Raw genomic sequence first — 23,385 nt, forward strand, 5'->3', positions numbered from 1 at the left:
CTAAGAGTTTCATTTTAATAACCAAAGAGGTGAAATTGTCCTACATTTCACAAAAAAATACAAAAATAAGAGAAAAGTCCAAAAACTGAATACAAATGTTATGCAGAAGTTGTTTTTTCCTTCTTACTTAACCTCATTATTTATTTCATCACCCTTCAGATTTGTACTGTGACCCTTTTAAGGGGGCCGGACCCCCAGGTTGGCAACCACTGCACTAAACTACCAAACTGTAGTTGAAACTAGTCAAACCTCGACCAGCTACAATCTGACAATATAGTATAACTTCTTTAACTAGTGACTTTTAGTTATTTTTACATTAATACTTATGTTCTTATGAAAGATTTTGAACACAGGATTTCAGTAATCCAACCACTGACAATGACAACACAATCCATGAAAAATATTTTCTTTATTACAATCTTTTCCACTCATCAGTTAGTAGAAAGGTGTTTTACTGTATTATTGAACAGTGCAACATGGCGTTTGAAATCAAGGTCGTACATTTCAATGCATAGTTTCAAAGTCCATCGTCGGGTTATGCAAAAATCATCTTTTTTCTTAGGACATTCTGCTTTATAATGTCCATAATCCTTATTTTTTCAAATAAAATCAAGGAGTACCACATATTCACCCTTAAATAGTCCAACGGCACCACAGAAATATCCCTTTTGATCCCAGCGAACCTGAATAATGAGTCAGTCGGATCAGAAATGTTCCGTAATATCATTCAGTCATTACAAAATTACTGATAATCCAACAAAATTTTAAGATCCAAATGAATCATTAACATGTACAGAGTGTATATTTGTATAAGTGAAGAAACTTCATGAGTGAACAGTTAAAAAAAAAAAAAAAAAAAAAATTCCAGTTGCACTGTTTTATAACTATTGTTTTTATCTAGTGTGATACTTTAGTGGAAAAAAAAACGTACAAAGCTGCTTTAAATATTCACAAGTTTAACAGTAATTACAACAAAAATATTTAAGGCGTCTTCAGTTGAAATCTGTACAATCACAAAAAAAATTAGCCCTTCAGGGAGAAGAACAGAGAAAGCAGAACAAGTCGTGTGTTAATGCTTCATCAGTCGACGGCGCTCTGAAGGCCACAGGTGAGCTGGTCTTAGTTTTCAGGACTATGGAACGAGATGAGTAGTATGGAATAAAAATGTTTAGAAAACTGGAGTGGCGTTTTATGAAGCCTACCAAAAAGAGCCGTCGCTATTTTCAGCATTAACACAGACCGTCAACCCTTCACGTAGCTCGCTGACAACCTGCCGGTCCACATTACAAAGTTCATTGGAAATTATTTGAGGTTTTAAAGGTTATTTTTGTCGTTTTGATTCTGTATTTTCCAGCCCTGATTCACGTCAGATTCAGTCACATTCAGTCACATTCATTGAATAAATAAAAAAGCAGATGATTAGGAGGAATTTCAATAGGTACTCTGTTTAGTTTGGGCATATATCAAAGAGATTTATCTCATTGAAGAAGCAACTATCAACTATTTATCGAGCAGTTATTATTATTGTATATTTATGTGTGTTTAATACATGACAATCGTACCTTTGACACATATCTGTTCATATATAGCAGATAAAATGCTTTGATATTTACACAAACTACAAAATACCTACTGAAAAAAACATTTTGGTATTTGAGATGAATAAGCAGGAAGTGATGTAAAAATCTAAAATTTTATATTCTGACAACATGCTGTTTTTAATTTGATTGGCTTCAACAGCCAATGAGGAATTCAGGGGAAACTCTGGTTTTTGTGTAAGTTTCCACTATTGCTACTTTTTGGTTTGTAGTGTTGAGTTGTTTTTCCGTCTCGTGACCTCCATACGGTGGTAGAGGCAGTTTTAATCAGAAGTGGTCACTTTGTCAAGGCTGCAGTGGCTCGGGGTCGAGGGTCTTTCCTCATGTTCATCGTTGTCTGCTTTCAGGAGCGGGGAGAGGTCTGACTCTCCCTCCGCCCCCTCCTCCCGCCGGGCAAGCCGTCAGTCGCGGTGGGCGTTGCTCGGCGGCGTGATGCTGAAGACTTGGATGCGCAGGTGGGAGGCAATCTGGAGGCACACGCCCGTACAGTAGCGTGTCAGATCCAGAAGAGAGAGGACCTGAAGAAGAATCAGAGGGTGGATTTAAAAAATAATGTAGGTGCATTAATGGTGATATTTAATTAACCAATAAGGAAGGAGTAGCTATACATAACAGTCAGTTGAGAGCAGCAAAAGTAAAACTGTTGGTATAAATAAATATTAACACTATAAATCCATGTAGAGCACCATACAAGAAGCATTAGACTTTTATGAAATTCTCATTATTTTCAATAGATTTTTCTATTTCATAATAGGAAAAGCACAAGTGTTACTAATAACATTAAGGATGGCTCAGTTTAAACACACAATATGTAGTTTTCTGCCACTAGGGGTCCCTCAGTCAAAACAATAACAAAAGACGGAGTTTGATGACATCCTGAAGTAGCATTTCTTTACTGTTCCTTCATCTGGTTAAAAGATATAGTTAAAAACGACCGAGATCTAAAAACGTGGCTTCAAACTGGCTTTAAAGTCCATTTATGACAGTTTCTAACAGCGACAACCACAACGCTTAAACACATGCAAAGGGGGTATGACACCATTGACAGGCGACCAAATGAAAAGGACTGTTACCCTTATTTAAATTACGGATTTCTCTTGGTTTGAAAATTGTTGGAAACATTTGGGATAAAACTCAACAAAATATATAACATTGGTCTAGTTGTTTTTAGACATTTCAATATGGAAAAGTTACATATTATACCTTTAATTCATGCATCCCAGTGCAACAGTGAGCCAGCATGCACAATAGCTGGACTCTTGGTGTTATAACGTATCAAAATGTCCTCCATGAAAATAACCTGGTGACCAACATAACTAATTAACCTGCAATAGTTGAATGTTTCAGGTTTCATTAATGAATCCACTAATTCATTTCAACTGTAGTTAATCTCTCAGTATCCGCCACCTGCGTTTCCTACATATAAAGGGAAAGCAGTGAAAGCACTAAATAGATAATGGCAGTAATTTTAATATGACTAAAGCTATTTAATGCCATATCTCTGAGTTTAAAAGGTATGCTGTGGACTTTCTGACCTCCAGTATCGTATTAATATGGAGCAGTTTTTTATGAGTGGGTACTTGGGGGCACAATGGTTTCGCACTATTCCACTGATTTACAGGTGACAGTAATGTGCCAGGAAACGCAGCAATGCGCCAACAAAGGCCATGAAGAAGAAGACTGCAAGCTGTTGAACATGGATTTTAAAAATGGAGGATTTAAAATACTTAAAAAAACTGGGTTTACAAATGTTTTATGAGGAAGGAAATTCATTTTACACTTCAAGACTTCAAGGATACACATAATGAGTTTTGGTGAGTAACACTTAATGTAAACATAACTTTTGTTTGTTTACAATAAAACCCTACAAGGTCCCTTTAAGCTGTAGGTGGATATCATTTAGGCCCTTTGGCTCACCCACACAGGTGGTTCCAGTCATGTACCTGATTAGACTGCGTGGGTGTGCACAAATCACGCTTGACTGACTTAACAACTCATGTTAAGAGAGCTGTGACAGTAATTACTTAACCTTAGATATCCCTCATGTTCGCTCTAATGTTGGCAGAACTGGTTTCAGGTACTATGCACCATTTAACTGGAATGAACTGCAAAGTGCCCTCAAACTTTTATTATTTCCTTGTTTACTGTGTGGTTGCATTGTTTCTCTTTGCTGACTGTGTTTTTGTCTTATGAATGTTTCCTGTTCTCAGAACTCTATCAGAAAAGAGATCTTAATCTCACTGAGACTGTATGACTAAATACGGATTAAATAAAGTGTCATACCCAACAAAGCGCCGCCTGAGCAGAAGTCTAATCGGCATCAATAACTGAACACCGTGGGGTGTGCACAGCGTTTTAGAGCAGCTATAAATTCTTATGCTCTCAGTTTCACTCTGTAAAACCTACACAGACAAAGAAGCGCCTGGACAAGGTTTTATATTTTTGCCAATTCTGAGCTTATTCTTTCATTGAGTATCAAGTGTTAAACATCATATGATTCAAGGGAACCTGCCCTTTCTCTCTGGTGCAGTGTAAAGTCACCATCATGCATTACCTTTGCGTGAGTGTACCATATTTGACAAAAAATGTGAAGGTGTTTTGGGGCTCCATGTGAAATTTGGTGCAAATCCACCTTTTCTTCAGTGAGTTACAGCCATTTATTTGCATATTGTCTTGGGTGTTTTTTTAGCAGACAATGTGAGAATATGTACATTTTGGTGCTGTCTTTATATTTTGACTAATATCACATCTGAGAGTATATATCAAAGTGTTATCATATCATTGGAAAATAGACATTCTTATCTGTTGATACTTTTTGTGTAGTGAGAGCACACGGTGACTAGAGTGAAGCCTGTGAAGTTTCTGTTCCCGTATCACGTGATTGCACGCACTGTAAATTGGCCCTGATGGTCGTAAAGGTACCGTTCAAGGTGCCTATAAAAGCTGAGAATCTCACAGTTCAGACAAAAAAAGGCTTGTTGATAGAAGTTATCTAATGGTTTGTAGAACATGGTCTAGCATAGTGCTGATGCTACACTTGGTTCCAGAGGGTTAAAATAAATGCTAGTTGTCTTTTCTGACTCAACATATTCGTAGTTCTCAGTCTTACTGTTGGTTTCCAGTACAACCAAGAAGATAGTACTACTTTTTATATGGAAACCCATATTCATCCTCTCATATCAAAAAAGAGAGCAGTATCAGACCAGCATTAGCAACCCTGGCTTAGCCAGGAGAGATAACACGTGTCACAGACGGCAAAGGAAGGGTTATCTCGGTAATTTCAACGGTCTAAAAGAAACCGAGTGCACCTTGAACTGCAGCTGTAATGAGTCTGATTAGACGGCTGAAGTGAAAACCAGCAGGGCTCAGAGTCTCGCGGACTGGGCTGAAAACAACTCTGCTCATGTGTTAACATAACAGAAGAGATTGAAGAGAAGAGTTACTGTGTTTTTCTTGTTAGTCATCAAGGCCCACATGCCCTGCAGGTTGGTGCTGGTGCTCTATGTCACACCTGATTAATTAAGTTGTTATTTATGGCTCTTCATGGAAACACATTAATTGTGAGAATTGTTCGGTCGGTTTTTCTGGTTGAACGACGATTTTCTGTGCAAAACTTGTGCCAGCCTTAAAGACACGTTGGCTTCTGTTTGTGTATCATGTGTCATGGGTGCAACCAGTTAGAAAGCAGTGATGTACAGGTTATAATACTACAGCCACCATGAAGAGATTTTTCCACCATCATATATGTATTTAAATGTTTACTTTCAGTGTTTAAGTGCCTGATTGAACATTTTACTACTGAAGGACATCACCTTTTTTATATTTTTGGGCAGCACTGAATGCAAATCTGGTCTATATTTCCATCACTTAACAGCTAAACTGAACAGTATAATCTCTAAAAAAGCTGTATATAATGTGGTGGTTAAATATCAATCACTTGTATTTAGAGCTACAATGATGAATGTCAAACAACAGAAAATTCATCAGCATGTTTTAGTCATTTTTTTTAGGCAAAAAATGGCAAAATTTGTGTAAGTGTTTCTAATATTTAGTCCACCTCATTAAGATACATGCAATGGGCAAAATATTAGGCACACCTTTCAATATAATGCACTCCAATACGCCACCACCACCACCCACTATGACCTCAATAATAAACATAAAGTAGAATTATCACCTTTCTGACAATGTCAACACACACTGAAAATGTACAAACTTCGTAAAAGTAGAATTAATAGCAGGGTTCAACAGTAGCTGAATTAGATGGTTACACTTAGTATGTTGAGTGGTGATTAGCGGTCAAAGGTGTTACTGTAGCTTAAATCAATAATAGCCAGTTCAGAAGCAAATGTGTGACAAATATGATTAAAAAACAAGGAAGTGTGCGCGTGTCCAAAACTCACCATGGCGATCCAGAGAACTATGTGCTCGTCAATGAAGCTGTTGAAGTACTGGTTGAGGAAGAGGAGGCCGGGGCCTATAAAGGCTGTGTCTGGGAGGTGTAACTCACTCTTGGTCATGTGCGCAATCTAACAAAAGGGATACACATGAGGTCAAGAAAACACAGATTTAATATATTCTGTGTCAACATGTCGAGCCTGAAACTGGGTTCAAATAAAGGCAACAGTAAAATGTAATACAACGTTAAATATGAATGCAAGAGAAGTCAAACATACCACCAGTTTGTTGGAGATCTTGGCGATGACCATGCCGAACGCGAGCAGGTACAGACAGGGGTGATTCTCAAACAGCTGACTGGACGACTTCTTGAAAATGATGAAGGCCAAGGTGAGGATGAGGCCGATGTGCAAACCAGGACTCAGCACACTGGTGTCCTAAAAAGCAGGACTGTTTATTAGACGCACAATCACAGCACATTTATCTGCTTTATACAAGTGACATTAAAAAGGTCTTACCGCCACGGTGGAGCCGTTTTTGCCAACACCTCCATTCAAAATGACATGAAAGTAGTTTTGGCAGGAGTAGAGGGCGCCCCCGATGATGCCCACGATGGGGAAGAAGTACATCTTCAGTCCAATTATGGGCAACTACGGAAACACGTGAGGGTCAAAAGTGCTCTCCTTATAGAAAGAAGAAAGGTGCTTATGTGAAAGCTGCAGGCATGCCGAGCGTGATGGAAGGGCGAAGCAAAAAAAACAAAAAAAAAAACAATGCGGGAGACATCATCAGCTTTTTGAGCTAGATCATGTCCGGTAGATGACCTGTTGCCATGGCGTTAGCTACCCATATTTACCTTCTCACTTCTCTCATGTGATGTTAAGTCAAGCCTCCAAAGGCAGCACAGAGTAAAAGTAAAACACAAATTCTATTTAAAAGACTAGAAGGAAGACTAAAAACTAGGAATTGATTTTGATGATTTATTTGGTGTACAACTAACAAAAGGTGCAAAAATGTTTCACTATATATTAAAGGTGAAATGTAAGTGTCCCTGTGTGTGTACAGTATTTACGCATGTGTACATGTGACTGTACAAAATAGATTCTCAGTTACCGTGGTTTGCCAGAGGCTCACACCTCCGAAAGCTGACATCAAATACATGACCATGATGGCAACCTGCACTTCTGTGACATCAACCCTGCACAGTAAGTAACAGGAAACAGAGAGTTAATTAAAGAGACAATTGAGCGGGAAAAAAAAGAGCAGAACGCTACTGAATGTGACTCACAGGCCGAAGCGGAGCGTCCCAGACACGTAGGTCTGCCAGTGGGCGCAGAAGAACATAAACATCCCGATGAAACCGCAGAAGAACATCCAGTTCGGGTATCTTCCTATTCCACATGAAACGCATGTTCCCACCGCAACAAACACTGCAGAAAGACAAGAAATAATGAATATCTAGTTTAAAAAAAAATGACAGAGTTCCTCCCAGAGTCGTTATTTTTAATTGTCCTCTGAGCAGTACGGCACCTGTGGAGACAGCGTCACAGCCGTGGTCGAAGAGCTCCCCCAGGGCTGAGCTGCTGTTGGTCCTCCGGGCCTGTTTCCCATCGATAGCGTCCAGAGACTGGTAGACAAACAGGCCCAAAGCGCTCAGGATGAAGGCCCATGCCGGACCCTGGAGGGGAGGAAGGGAGAGAAAGAGAGGGATTTTTATTTAAAGGTCCCTGCTCACAATAAATGCCTCACCCTTGTGTTCTGGTGAAGCCAGTTACACTTTTACATGTATTTTGATAATCTAATAATCGTTTTAGTCATTTTTAAAAGGAATAATACCAAACATTTGCTGGTTTCATCTTCTCAAATATGATGATTTAATACTTTACTTTGTTATACATGATAGTAAACTGGGTATCTTTGGGTTTTGGACAGTTGGTTGGGACATTTGAAGAAGTCTCCTTTGACTCAGGGGAATTATAACAGAGTTTAAGTCACAAGTTTTGACATTTTCTAGATTAATCGATAATGAAAAGAATCGTTAGTTGCAGCCCTACATTCTACCATATGCAGATATTTCAGATGTGTCTGAATTGATATCTTGAAAAAAAAAGAAAGAAAGTCTCTCTTTACATATAGTATATGACATGCAGTGTTCGATAGTTGACGTAGGCTTCCTCACCTGAAACAAAGACTGACTCTCTACTAACATCAAAAAATTATACACATAAAATAAAGCATTAACCCTCAAGGGAAAGGAAGAACGTGCAATTCCAAATAGGACTTGTCATAAATTTAATGATTGTGGCTGATCTTAAACCAGTACCTCCAAAAAAACAGCAACTTGTGAGTTATAATGCAGCTTTTTATTCACAGATAATTGGGTGATCTGTAACAGATGTTGTGTTCGGGATGTATATTTTACCATTGAACCACATAAACACAGCACCATATGCATCCAGTGCTGCATATGCTGTATCTTTGTTTGTATGTATTGTAAATACAGTGAAGAAAAGCCTCCTGCCGACTTGAGCGGGTCCGTTCCTCTTACTAGGCTGGAGGTTATGGACCATCTGGACACCGCAGCCAGCCAAAAACTGAGTGTTCACCACTACAATGTGTGTGTGTGTGTGTGCATATGTTTGTGAATGTGTGAGAGAAAAGAGAGAGAAGGGACAAAGATAGTCTGTGTTTCTGGAGAGATCAAGAATCCCATGCTGTCCTGAATATTCAGAGACTTTGCTGTTTGCTTCAAAGTCCGCGTCTTAAACGCCTCACGGACTGGTGAGGACAGAGTCCACTTGTTTTGGTTGCTCCCTAAAAAAGGTTATCACACATATCACTATAGGGGGGGGACTCTGAACTGTGTCAAGGGTTAATATGAATTCCTCTAATATGTCCTTGTTTGCACAGGCATTAAGGCTTTTATCCATTTCAGTCCATGAAGAAGAGTGGACGTGGGCCAGGTTTTTCTTGGTCAGTACTGAATCATAATAGGGGAAAAACTCAAATGCCTTTGCACTTGTGGAATTTGACAGTACGCAGCATGTTGCATCAACTGTAGACTTTGAGTCAGTTGCAAGCTTCTCATGGCTGAACAGGACAAAGTTGGAAATCTGATAAAACACACACACACACACACACCTATGTATTTTCTATCAGGGCCACTGCTCTACAGTGAACTGAAGGACCTAAGTTAAGTGGAGCAAAGGTTAACTGTCAGTTCAGCTGTCTGTCGCAAGACCTATTATTATACTTAGAGTAAATGTGATGGGGCATAATCTGAATAGCAATTTGTTTTTAGTGGTACATCTGCACTTGTCCATTAGATTTTGCTTATTCTATTAGCCCAACAGTGTGGCTAAACAGTTAACCTCCTCTATAATGTTGGTCTGAACAACAACAAACAACAACAGCAGCATTTTCCTCCAAATTGCCGTCAACAAACACTGAGCGTCACATGAGCATGAGCGGACAACAACACGTCAAAGCTGTCAACTTTCCAAGACCGTAGAAGACAGAGACACACCACGTGATGGTTGTCTTTATTCCAGATACAGATCTCCTGCTGGGGAAAGCATTATCAGAGATATTAGATTAAAAATCTTGCGTGCAAGCTTGTATGAGGTGTTATAAAGGAAACAGCTTGAGGTATAAGATGTTTCCTGAATCAACTGACAGTTTTAGATTCGGCTTCACTTACACTGCCATACATTACGCACTGTGACCCTATTGATATAGTTGTAGTAGGGCTGGGCGATATGGACAAAATCAAATATCGCAATGTTTTTAGCCAATACCTCGATATAGATATCACGTCCGTACTGTTGGGATGACCATTGGTGCTTTCACAAAATATTTACACAATTTGATAATCAATCATTAGTAATGCGGATATAATGACTAAGTGGTTAAAGGCAAATAATACAACAGCTACGACAGTCTGATAAGTTCAGAAAATTGCATAACTTAAATGTAACGCAGCCCTTAAAACCAGGAAAAGACAACACCAATGACATACAACGACATCCAGTCTAGAGCTCGACTGATATATTGGTCAGCTGATATTATTAGCCATTTGTATCAGTGTATATGTTGTCTGATACGCCCCGATATTTTTAAAGTTGTACAGGCAGCATTATATGTATATTTGATCCTTTTTCTCAATTCAAGTTTAATATATACGTGTTTTCTATGTTTTTTTAAATTTATAATTAGTTATAATTATTAAATTCCCAGTGACGTTTACTGCTTCAGTACACTGATGACATTTTCTACAAGAAAGTTTATTCTGAAAGTGTAAAATATCCTGCCCTCCATTACATATGTTTGTCACAAGTGTTTTATAACCACATTTGAGGGATCATTGCAAAAAAATGTGTGTTTATGTATATATTCTGAATATAGGCTCTAAGTTTATTGTCTGATATATTGATATTGGATTTTTTTTACTCTTTAATATCAGCCCCAAAAGTCCAGTATCAGTCGGGCCCTAATTTAGTCTCATATTGATATCATATCGATATGTTGCCCAACACTAAGTTGAAGTGTAAATAAATGTAAATAAGAGCTGCCTTGAGGCTCAAATGTATGTCGTATTAACATTTAGGCTCTTCTGATTCAAACATTATCTTCAATAATGACTTTTAGTACATTTTAAGTTTGTCATTGGACACTTTGTGGCTAAATTGCGCAATGTTTGAAAGGAGGTTTCGCGTTTTTTTTTTCCAATGCGTAATTTGGGAGACAAAAACTTTGGCCAAGGTCGCTTTACTCACCTCCTCTGTTGCTGTGGGACAATAATACACAAGGACCACGGTGGTGAGGATATTGACCACCAATCCGACAATAGTCAGGGTGTTTGGTGCGATCCATGTCGGTATTTTCTGGACGAGCCAGTTCCAGTAGATTTGGCACGGAGGCTCGAACAGGGATCGACCGGACGCGTTGTATTTATGCTCCTCCAGCCGCTTGAGTTGTGCCGGTGACAGCGGCTCCGGCCACAGGAAATGTGGCATTGTTTTTTTCTGCCTCGTCACTCCTCAAATTACCTACTCAAAGTCCTAGGTAGCGGCTCAGACAGGGCTATCTTCTCTCGGCCGACTCCGACAAATAGCAGCTCATTTGGCATTTATAGCGAGGTGACCGTACCGGACCAGACTAGGCCATTTCCACAGCGGAACCATGAGACGTCTGTACGTTTCTGATTGAGTTGCGTCTCGGCAGGAAGCGAGGATCCGGAAGGGAATAATATGCCTGTGTCTACCGGGAAGTTTAAATTATAATGTGTTTTTTTTTCCTTTTTAAAGTAAAGAGAAAACACACACAAACAAACATTAAAAAACATATACAAAAATGACAGAAAGTAATAAAACTGAAATATAAATACATAAATAATGATTAAAAAAAAAAAAAGAAAAAATAGGTCCTTCTCAAATTAACATAACTAGTAATTAAACAATTTAAAGGTGCAGTGTGCAGAATTTAGTGTCATCTAGCTGAACCAAATTGGCAGAAATGGAATATAATATTCATAAGTATGTTTTAATTAGTGTATAATCACCTGAAAATAAGAATGATTGTGTTTTTTGTTACCATAGAATGAGCCCTTTATATCTACATAGAGAGTGTGCAGGAGAACCTTCGGTGGCCACGCAAGGCCCTCTCTAGAGCCAGTGTTTGGTTTGTCCGTTCTGGGCTACTGTAGGAACATGGCAGCACAACATGGCAGCCTCCATGGAAGAGGACCTGCTCCCTCTGTAGATATAAAGGACTCATTCTAAGGTAACGAAAACACAACAATTCTTATTTTAAGGTGATTATACACCAATTAAAACATACTTATGAATATTATATTCCATTTCTGCCAAGTCTATTCTGTTAGATGCCACTAAATTCTACACACTGGTCCTTTGAGTGAAAGTAGAAATACCACACTATAAAAATACAAGTAAAATTCCTGCATTTAAAATACTACGTAAGTAAAAGTACACAAGTATTATCAGCTAAATTCAATGTATCACAAGTAAAAGAATCATTTGCAGAAAATTAGCCCCTGTGACTGATCTATTAAACCAGGCTGGTGTAGGAAAGAAAAAAAAAGGTCTGCCACACAAAGTTTGACTGATTTTTCAGTTTCCTCTAAACTTTGCATTTTTGAAAGTTTTACCTCTTTGGACCACAAACAATTATTATTTGGTGGAACTGCTAACACGACAAGGAGCCACAAATACACACAGGAGTTATGAGCCAAAAAATGTTTGGGAACTATTAAACTACATGTTTAATCTTTAACTTATTTTTGTAATTTATAAGCTCATCATATATTATTTAATGTAATTCTTAATCTGAAAAGTAACTACAGCTGTCAAATAAATGTAGTGGATTAGAAAGTATAATATTTCCCTCTCAATTTTTAGCGGCGTGGAAGTAAAAACTAGCATCAATTGGAAATATTCAAGTAAAGTACAAGAACCTCAAAATTGTACTTCAGTACTTGAGTAATATACATTATACATTATACATGTTTGAATGTCACTCCATCCTGGTTTGTAGTGTTATATTAGGTTGAATCTTAATATACAGAAGTGCTTTCAATCTAGATAGAAGAAGTAATTTAACTCACAAAATGTAGTTTGACAGTTTATGTCCGGGCCTGCAGCGGGAGTTTTAAGAAAAAGGTCATTGGTCTAAATTTAGATTTTTCATGTGTTATTTCATTTTGCAAATTTTATTTATCTTAGTTCATTCCATTAAGTTAACTAGTATATTTTCTGTAAATTTTCATAAAAGTGTAAATGCTGCTGAAAAACTCTCCACTCTGCCTGGAACCTGATTGAACCCTTTTTTAAAATTAGCCTATTTATTAGCCTAGAAGTAGTCAAATTTAAATATACTGGGTCTAAAAGTACAGGAACCAGCCAATAAAATACCCAGAATGTGTAAATATTTAATTGCGAAATGTAAACTCCTTTCAGCTCCCACAAGAAATATATACTTCAGTGTCCTCACTATATATTTATACTGGACATACTTTAAATGTAAATGTAAATATGCTGTATAAATACAATAACATTTGTTTAATCATTAGTTATGTCCTATCAATGAGAGCAGTTGTCTTGAGGTTTTAGCAGTCAGTTAGTCCCTCCATGCATACTTATCAGTAAAAGATGGAGATGAATATGGGCCTGCAGTTAAAATGCCAGTAGGATTTTTTTTTCAACATTTGTAACTACGCCCCTGCATGCATGATAAATCAAGTGGAGTTGAATGCAATATTACAGACATTTAAATATCGCCACTATTGCCAATTATTGGTGGGCACAGTGAGTTTAGTCCAAAGATGAACATTTTTCATGCCAACATCTCCCACACTTGTGTCAGTCCATTATGAAGGACATGTAGAGAGGAACTCTTGAAATTACAAAAAGCTATTTGGGAACCAGTGCACAAAATTACACCAATTAAGCATACATTTTAAATTTAAGTTATTTATTATTATTATTAATTTAGATTTAGTTAATCTGTCAGATCCCCCAAGAATGAGTCTTTGGCAAGTGTAAGCATAAACTCTTTTTTAAATAAATAGGCAAACACTAAAAGAGCATTCATAACAAGAAACAGCAGAATTTTATTTATTTTTTATTGTAATCCATGGGTCATAATTACAAAGGTAAAGGCATGCGCACATGACTGAGCCTCAATCAAGCCTCAAGTCGGATTTGAATCCAAAAAAGCATAATGTGTCATGCAATGTGTAAACAAACCTCTACATTTTCTCACTTATCCAGAGGGAAAACATGAAATGAACAAATATTAATGTGAATTATCATAGAAGGGTCAACACATTCATTTATCCAACATTACTCCGGTGTATTTTTCATTTTTCTTGCCATATGACTCCATACAAACACCAAACTATTTATACATTCCCTTTTCCCTTCTGTCAGACCCCTGTGATAAATTATCTCCTTCAACAAGCACTCCCAACAAAAATCAACATGTTAAAACTGTAGGTGTGTGTCACTGCTTGTGCTACGTGTACTTTGCTTTTTTTTTGTTTGCTTTTTTTTTACACACTACTTATCAAAGCTAGAACCAAAACACTGCCGACATGCATCTGAGCTGACACAGTCTTTCAAACACAAGAGGGTGACAAAGAAGATGAACTGGCTTTTTTTTTTTTTCTCTATGGCAACTAGCTCCAAACTTGCACACAGCATGCCACACCACAGACCAGTAGACCTTCCCCCACACCCTTCCATCCGTCTCGCCCTCCATCCCTCCATCATCCCTCCATCCGCCTTCAGGCTGCTGACCTCAGTAGGTGAGAGAAGAGGATCACTAGTGGCAGCAGATGTCTGCAAAGCTAAAGTGCCTCTTTGCACTCTGTCCGATTTTACTTCTCTTGCTCGACAATCTTCGTCTCGTTCATGTACTTGTCAATCAGGTGTAGGGGCACTCCGCGTTGCAGGAGTTCGTAGAAGGTGAACCCTCCTGGGAGAAAAGAGGAGAGACACTCTCATGATGATGTCGGGAGGGACAGATGTAAATGTGGAGAGTGAGGAACAGAAAGGTAAAGAAGAGGAAGAGGAACAGGCTGATTGAGCAAAACAAACAGAATGCAACGAAGAGGCCAGGAGCTCACAACACTGGATGAGGAGTGAGAAAAGAGAAGAGAAGAGAGGTGGTCAGAAATAGCTCATGTATGCAATGTACATTCAGTTTGTAAATCAAACAGTGTGTCCCAGTTCAATACTACATACTAATTATGTGCTAAATAGTAAGTCTGTACTCGAAACTTGCTTAGCTGTAGGGCAGCAACTAATGATTATTCTCTTTTTCAATTATTCTGTTCAGGGCCAGCCTGTGGCATAGGCCACATAGGCAGTCGCCCAGGGCATCAAATAAGGGAGGGGTTACCAAATGAGTTACTGACAGGTATGCTTGCCTTTATACAGCTTTGGGAAATACGCAGTCACATGGGTTTTATCTGGTTTGATTTTCAAAGCCTCACTGGTTGGTCAGCTACCAAACACTCATTGAATGGCACCTTGACCCCCACTTGCCTTTTGTCCGGAGAACAGGGAGGATTTGTCTGGGCTGGAGGTATCATTGTTACATTTCATTTCAGTGTGAGTTATTGGACTGGAGGAACTATAGTTGCACTTTTCAGGGCTCCAATTTAAATCTTGCCTGGGGCACCAACATGGTCAGGGCCGGCCCTGAGTCTGTTTGTTGACTATTTTCTCGATTAATCAATTAGTCGTTTGGTCTATGAAAACGGTGAAAATGTTAATCACTGTTTCCCAAAGTGCAACCACAACCCAAAGATATTTAATTTACTATCATAGAAGACTAAATAAACAAGAAAATATTCATATTTGAGAAGCTGGGATCAGAGAATTTAATTTTTTTTTCTGAAAAACACAGGGGATCTCCAAAGTCAATAGGATTTATCGTCCGGGAACCATGAATGTCTGTACAAAATTTTGTCCAAATCCATCTACTAGAAGTTGAGATATTTCACTGGAAGAGAAAAATTTGATCTGCAGGTGGCTTACAAAGGAATGGATCACTAAAGTCAGTAGACTTCAACCTCTAGAGACCATGGATGTTTGTACAACATTTCATAGCAATCTAGCCAATAGTTTTTGAGATACTTCAGCATACTTGATAATACAATACGTGTGCCAGTGCTTGTTATTTAAACTGCAACCTCAGAAAGTCAATTAAATTTCACAAATTGAAAGCTAATTATTTTGTCTAAGATTTAATATATATATTTTCAACAATTGGCCTTTTTTCACACGTCACAGAAGGAAAAGAACAGCTGTAAATAATACAATTAGATTAATCATGGCTTAATTCCATGTAGCTGCTTCAGTTTCAGGGTCCTGGTATTGTGCATGCTTGTTCACTGTCACACTATCATGGCTTACTGGGACGCTTTAATGGAACAGAGCCATCGTTAATGGGATTAGTAACACCTGTGCTTTTCTTACTATGACAAGTCAAAATGAATTCTGTCAAAAAGGCCTATTTGGTTTAAGATTTCCAGTTAAATGCAGTGTGGCACACAGAATTAAGTGTTTTTTTTTTAATTTTTAGAATATAGCCTACTTTTTTACTGTATTTTTTTGTACGTAGTATGGAACTGGGACACAGCTTACATCTGCTCAGGCTTGCAGAACTAGGAGCAAAGACAAGGTTGATTCCACTGAAATACAATGCATTTCCAAGAGCTTTGCAAAAAACTCATATTAATTAATACAGTTTCTACTCATTTGCAACAAGCAAAGGGCTACAAAACGAAATGTGCTGTCCTCTATTATGCATACAACACTAATCAGTCAGGGTCAAACACATCATGGTAAAAATTTCAGTGTTAGTAGCTTTATTCCGATCCTTTATGACTTCATTCAACAGCAGCCGAGAAAAAAAAAGGATACGCAGATGTCAAGTCTACATGGCATAAAACTCAGCCTCAGTCTCCACTGATGCTGCAGCAGTTGATTTCTAAGCAAAGGTTAGAAAGTTTGCAACAGTTTACTCACCTTTTACATGGCACAAAATACATGAGAGGTAGTCGTGGAATTCACACAATTTCACACCAACTATGGCAACCGATTAAAATATTCAAAATATTGTTAAAGTCAGCCAGCTAAGGGGATCTGGGGCGCTCATGCAAATCCTGTTTTATTAATGGCTGATTTCACAAGTTCTTTCTCTGGGTCCTGCTTTCGGAGGGGAAGTAAAAGTCCTACCAACTGAGAAAAGCGAGGTAACAAGCTGGCTTGAAGATGCATAATGAATGATATAAGCTTCATATGCCAAAACCATATGAAAGCTTACCTTATATGAGAACATACATTCACAATTCTTGAGTTTGGACTGGGGGAGAGAGAAGAGAATAGGGGTTAACAAAATGTTTACATGGAGTTATATGTGTGCACCAGGGAATACCGTTTAGTTATTACTGAACTCTTTTTATATGAGGAGTTAACCGAGAGGTATAAAGCAGACGCTGGAATCTGTGGAGAATAGTTGGAGATGGAGACATTAAATAATTCACCCACAACACAAAAGCATCACAGCTCTATATGTTATGCTTAGTGAGGTGTGACTGGTGAAAGCCTGTGTGTAGAGGTGGTGTGTTGTGAAGATGAACATGATGACTGGATGGACCGGACTGGATAGAGTTGTGTGAGAACACAGAGGGGGGGATAAACCTCTACATGTTGTGGTGATGGAAAAGTGTGACCAGATATTATGTGAACTGCACACACATGAAAAGATTATTATTGTGTCATTATTTGTGTCTGTTTTAAAAATGGTGTTCAGGAGCCAGTTGCACCAGCTGTTCATAAATTCAAACTTAGCAAAGTTATAACAACAATAAGTGTTTACTAAGTGGAGATTTAAACATTCATTTAAAAAAGGTTGCACCACACAAACTAGTTCTTACCTTGAGATAAGTTGATATTAAATATTCACATCCAGTGAATCAATGAAAGAGTAAAATAGGCAACATGGTCAACACATTTGACCTGACACTTGATTTAAATGCTGTTTAATAATGAAGTAAAATGAGGAGATTTTAAATTACATTTCACAAAAACAAAAAAACATACCTCAAATGATAAAACGTTACGCTAGTAACGTTAGACTGAATGACCAAATGACGTCAGTTACGTTAGCTTAATACGATAGCTTAATATATATTGTTGGACCGCCTAAAACTGTTGCTTGTGGAAGTTATTTTACAGCTCGAAATGCTACAGTGAGTTACTAATGTTTCCTTCTAACTGTTTTACATTTTTTTATCGTCATTATTTTAATATAACTAATAATTCCACTAGCTTTCTTAAGTTTTTAAGTGGCAACCCAATTTAGTAACTCACTATTTTGAAACTAGCTACCTTTACTCACAAACTTAGTACTGAATTTACAAATAGCTGCTGCAACCCAATTGAGATACTTACATGTCCACCACCTACATGGTCAGCCCTTTGGTATACTTTGAGACAGTTCAAACATTGCTGTACTCCAATGGAGTTGGTTTCCCAAAGTCACCTTTGCCCCTTTACACTCTTAACGGATTGATGATTTCTAATTTTTCCGTGAAGAAGCAAAGATGAGATACTTAAAATTTCCTCATTAAGAAATAAATTAAGAAATAAAAACTTTGGGAAACCAGACCCAGATACATACATGTACTCAGCTGTCATGTCCTGGTCAATACTGACCTTTGACCTCCAGCTTGCATTCCACTTGGGCCTCTCCCAAGTCGTTGATGGCCTTGCAGCTGTATAAGCCGCCATCATAAGGACTGGGCTTCCTGATCTCAAGAGTACAGACCCCTTGGCTGCTAAACATGCGGTAGCGTGGGTCATCGATGATGGCTATCTTATTCTTCATCCAGATCACTTTGGGCTGTGGCAGATACAGAAATGTCAGCAGCATGATGATGTTAATTCAACAGGCAGATTGGCTCAGGTGTCCTGACTTGACCCCTTAGATTTTATATTGGAATCGGATTTCGAGTTTGCTCCATATAATTCTGGTTTATTACAACTTTTGGCCATCAGTTATTGTGAGGTAAACAGTAGAAATACAGCGTTCACGTCACAAAGTAATCCACCTGGAATGTACGTTCGTATGTCTTGTCAGATGATGTTGCGGCAAAAGTTGAGCCTGGTTCAGCTTTTTTCACTGCATTTCTTTGCTGGTATCAATTGCCACTATGACGACGGACTGGCCTCATTCAAATGCATGAGGGGGCTTTGTTTTGTCAGTCTGAACACTGCCTAATTTGGCATGTACATTGTTAATATTACCATGAGGAATGATTGCAAGAAGTACAAAAATAGGATCCACATTGTAATAAACCAGAGTTTCCCTTTAAAGGTTGATGCAGTTCTGTCTTTAAATTGTTTTTACGCACAAGATGGAGAATCAGTTCCATAATACAACATGATCAACTTGTATATTTACCTGAGTATAATGCGCAGTCTACATACAGCATGATTACCTGCAGTTGTACCACCTACCCTTGGGTTGGCACGGACACTACAGTTGAGAGTAGCATTGTAGCCGGCAATGGCAAAAGTGTTGATCAATGGCTGCGTGAACTTCGGCGCCTCTTTGAAGTCATGATCGTTGTACTCGGGCTGTTTCACTTGCATGCCTGTGGGGGTAAGGGTAAAGGAACGGGGTTGTGCATGATACTGTCGCTGAGCGGTATCATGTGTGTGGTACGGGAATGGGGAATTCCCTTTGTGATAAGGGGAAGACAATGTTTCTTTATTTATCATCAGCTGAGACTGTAACACCACTGTTTAAGGGCCTGTCAGTCATACCCATGACCCCTGTTATATGTAAAAGGGTGGAAAATATCACTGACAGTACCTTTCAGATAACAGCTGTGGAAAAAAAGCAAATAAATCAACAGCTTTTCCATATTATTGAATATGAGGAAAAATGATTAAATAAAAAACTTCCATGTAACATCACTGTGACTTGTCCCAGAGTTATGACCATGGAAGTGTTTTCCCTCATCAGATTTTTATTAGTTTTATCAAGTTTTGGGTTTTGGCTCCTGAAGGGTAAAAACATCCATCAATTCACAGTAACAGACAAGAACACTGCTTCCTCAAATCGCACCCCTCCACACACACTTACGTACACGTTCACTTGCTAATATCACAGTCAGTTGTACCTTCTTTGACGATGAGGGCACTCTTTTTGGTTTGGGTGGCGGCTTCGCTCAGACCACACATGTTCTCCGAGAAGACCCTGAAGAAGTACTCGTTCCCAACCACCAGCTCTGTGATGGCGATGCAGTTGCGATGGTAGTGCTCAATGCATGTGTACCATTCCTATACAGCAGATCAAAACATGCAAATATAAATACTGCTTTGAAGTACTGTTTATTTAGCATGTTTATTATGTGCAATTTCAGTTTAGTGTATTTTGTAAAATCAGTCTTCTACCATTGTCTTCTTGTCTGCCTTTTGAATGGTGTAGCCTGTTATTGGGGCATTGCCGTTGTCTTTTGGGGGGGTCCAGGCCAGAGCCACATTTCCTCCCCATACATCTTCAATTGTCACACACTGGGGAGGCCCAGGTAGGTCTAACAATTAGTAAAAAGATTAATGAGCAGGCAGTTTGGTCTTGAAAAATGACAAAATTCCAGAAAAATACCTTTAAGACAATGTTATGATGTAGAAGTGGTAGTGTCGATAATGGTAGTATAACGCTTACCTACAATTTGTATGTCAATTACGGCTGTGTCGTCATGGTTTTCAACCTGTACTGACATTACGTAATTCCCAGAGTGGCTGCGTTCTGCTTTACGGATGAAGATGATGCTGTCGCAGTCTGTGTTGCGGATGCTGACATGGGCAGGGTCTATAGGCTTACCCTCCTTCAGCCAGTTGACCTTCGGCCTGGGTTTGCCCTAAAGACATCATCACAGGGTGACATGAGCTTAGTATTCTGCTCATAGATGCAGCGAACATCGACTGAGCTGGGAGATTGCCTTACCATAAATGGCACCACAAGGTTGACTGCTTCTCCAACTCTGCGAGTATATGTCTGCTTCAAGTGTCGGGGTACGCGGATCTTAGGTGGTTCTGAAGAGGAGATAGACCACAGGATATGAGATTTAGGAATGATTCTCACATCTTTATGTTTGTTTCCTGTAAAATGCACAACTTTCAAGTTTTCAAGAGCAGTTTTCAGAGCTCACCAATAACCTCTTTGACAAGGATGGAGTGCTGAAGAGTCCTTGGAGCGCTGGCTCCAGCAGCATTGATGGCCTTCACACGAACTAAGATTTTAGCCCCTGGAGGCAGCCCCGTGATTGTGTACCTGGTCTTCTCTGTCAGCTCCTTGTTAGATACTACCCAATCATCACCTGTAGGAAAAGAACAGTCCAGTTTGGAAAAGATGAATTTGTTAAATGCATTCAAATTTCTGTTTCATGTCAACCTCCGCTCTAAAAACTCTACAAACAAGTTGAGGCCTCAATAAACTGGTGAGATGAGTCTACTAAAATCTTGGTAGCAGTTTATATCAGTGAACAATATAAATTTTGAGGCAAACAGGCATGTAAGGCGCCACTATACTCAAACCAAAATGCTTGACGGATGGTGGAACAGGATCTGAAACCAGACATCGGAATTGGAGGAGGTTTGCATCTGGCGTTTCTGTAACTTTACGCTACAGATAATCAGACGCATGCCCACTTCACACAGTGATAGGCAAGGTGTGTGGGGGTAAGAAAGCAGATAAGAGTTTGAACTTCTCTTTCAAGCTGTCTTTTTTCTTCTTTACAAATTTACTTCTGTACTTCTAGTGTGTGCTGTTATCCCTTTTTGAAATATTATTGTGTCTCACACTCTCTCTATGATGGTATGCTTTTCAACTTGGCTTTGAGTGTGAAGCAACTAACAGCTAAAAATACTTTTGCCTTCAGACGTGATCAGACAACACCTTGTACCAACTACCAGTTCATTTCAAGCATACCCCCGTCTTAAATTTCTGAATGTCATCTGACAGAATTTCAATACAGGCTATGTTTTGTTGCAAAAACTCTTAATTGGCTGTTGGCGGACATGTCTTACAGTGTAATACAGGACCACCATACATTTTGGATTGACGACCAAAAGATTTCACCTTGTTTCTCTCACAACTGTCAACATTCATCTGCTCAAATTCACACAGTCTGTAGGGGCGTTTATAAGAATTAAGGCTCTCTCACTTCCTTCGATGCAGTACTCCACTAAGTATCCGTCCAGACCAGCAGCTCCGATGGTTTCAGGAGGACGCCACTTCACGGTCACCGTGGTGTCGGTCACATCATCCACAACCAGCATGGTGGGCTCACTGGTCACAGCTAAGAGGAGAAGAACGTTTGAACGATCAAACAGGTCATAGCTACCATTCCTCATTTGTCTTCCAACAATGGATATTAACGAGATAGCAAAAGCCATTTTGGCAAGCCATGACCACATGAGCAAGGCGCCTTTCTCTCTGGCTGGTATGCTACCAATCTTCCTGCCAGATCTCATTAGTCCCTGCTCTTGCCGTCTATTCTTGTATTCTGAATCATATTTAACTCCTATTGAACCCTCTGACAGACCTGATCTCCTAAACCTCTAATCCACAGATGGTTTGGCAACCATTATAAAGACATATTTAATATCCTCTAAAGCTCCTGCGTGTCCAGTGGAGGTCACAGTCAGAATGCTTGGGATAGTGGGGTATGAGGAGGAACAGCTGCGTCGCCGGGGAACCAAGGGCAGATCACATACTTGCACTATCGCAGCCTCACTCTTTGAAATTTCGTTCATTATTATGAAATGGTTGTTAGATTAAGCTTTCCTTATATGTAATACTTTCCTGGACGGATTATTGACAATAACAGCTCAAAGGCCAGTGCTTAGACTACTAAGTGGATGTTCAAGAAGCCATTTGGACTACTCACCGAGGGGAGTAAAAGCTTTGGATGGTTCACTGGGCTTGGATACACCAATGGCATTGACTGCAAAGATCCGCACTTCATAAGGCACACCTTCAATCATCTTCTTGGGTTCGAATGATGTTTCTTTTATCAGGTCAAAGTTGAGTCTCATCCATCTAGAGCTCTGTTTCTTTTTTCTCTCGACAAAGTAGCCTTCAGAGGATGTTCAGAAAACCTGTTAATCATCATTGCACACAAATAATCTGTGATCACTGATCATTGTTCAAGGTAAGATGAGATGTTTACCTAATATTGCTGAACCTCCATCATATTTTGGGGGATCCCATGTCATAGTGCACCAATCACCACCCACTGATGGGACCAAGGGAGCTTCTGGAGGATCAGGGATGTCTGCAGATAAAACAAGGGCATGTTAAGGATTAAAGAAACAAATATGCAATTCCCCATGTGGTGTTTTGATTGAAGAGTTTTGGGATCTCTTACCTACAACCTTTATTTTGACGCTGGCTGTGGCCTCACCAGCCTCATTTTGCAGGACAATCTTATAGTTCCCTGTGTCCTCCCGCTCTGTTACGTCAATCGTCAGACTGGTCTGGTCACCATACGTTTCAGCTCGGACACGATTACCTGAGTCAAGAATGACCTGAGCCAAAAAATAGAGAGAATTTTACATATGTGGTATATTCAAGAGTAATGTCAAGAGAAAATAAAAATAAGATGCTTTGTGAATAACAAATGATAAAGACTAAGAGTTTACAGCCACGCTAGCAGCTCTGTGAGGCTGTACTTAGGTGCAAGGGTGTGTTGCGCTAAATGCTTGCATCAGCATGCTAACATGCTTCCTGGGGACACTGCTAACATGCTGATGTTTAGTAGGTATGTCTATCATTATAGTTTACCATG

General features: G+C 39.1%; 2 protein-coding genes across 8 annotated transcripts in view; both read right to left on the reverse strand.

Annotated features, from left to right (window-relative positions):
• Positions 1-390: 390 nt before the first annotated feature.
• On the reverse strand, positions 391-11,222 carry chpt1 (choline phosphotransferase 1). Its single transcript, XM_067581667.1, has 8 exons — positions 10,772-11,222; positions 7,527-7,674; positions 7,285-7,426; positions 7,110-7,194; positions 6,515-6,646; positions 6,275-6,433; positions 6,002-6,127; positions 391-2,116 (listed from the first exon to the last, which is right to left on the reverse strand). Exons 1-8 carry the CDS (start codon positions 11,009-11,011, stop codon positions 2,000-2,002), a joined length of 1,149 nt encoding a protein of 382 aa, XP_067437768.1. The 5' UTR covers positions 11,012-11,222; the 3' UTR covers positions 391-1,999.
• A 2,399-nt stretch (positions 11,223-13,621) lies between these two features.
• The window catches only part of mybpc1 (myosin binding protein C1), a 34,087-nt gene continuing 24,323 nt past the window's right edge, over positions 13,622-23,385 (reverse strand). For all 7 annotated transcript variants that reach the window (XM_067581657.1, XM_067581656.1, XM_067581660.1 and 4 more), the window contains 12 exons: positions 22,966-23,125; positions 22,768-22,872; positions 22,486-22,674; positions 21,760-21,894; positions 20,746-20,913; positions 20,541-20,629; positions 20,259-20,454; positions 19,988-20,127; positions 19,714-19,873; positions 19,046-19,182; positions 18,242-18,428; positions 13,622-14,489 (listed from right to left, as the gene is read on the reverse strand). In XM_067581657.1, the coding sequence (XP_067437758.1) occupies positions 14,392-14,489; positions 18,242-18,428; positions 19,046-19,182; positions 19,714-19,873; positions 19,988-20,127; positions 20,259-20,454; positions 20,541-20,629; positions 20,746-20,913; positions 21,760-21,894; positions 22,486-22,674; positions 22,768-22,872; positions 22,966-23,125 (1,764 nt within the window). In that variant the 3' untranslated portion in view covers positions 13,622-14,391. The remainder of the gene's footprint in view (positions 14,490-18,241; positions 18,429-19,045; positions 19,183-19,713; positions 19,874-19,987; positions 20,128-20,258; positions 20,455-20,540; positions 20,630-20,745; positions 20,914-21,759; positions 21,895-22,485; positions 22,675-22,767; positions 22,873-22,965; positions 23,126-23,385) is intronic.

The sequence above is a fragment of the Thunnus thynnus genome, chromosome 23, assembly GCF_963924715.1.
Source record: "Thunnus thynnus chromosome 23, fThuThy2.1, whole genome shotgun sequence".
In the NCBI taxonomy this organism is placed as follows: Eukaryota; Metazoa; Chordata; class Actinopteri; order Scombriformes; family Scombridae; genus Thunnus; species Thunnus thynnus.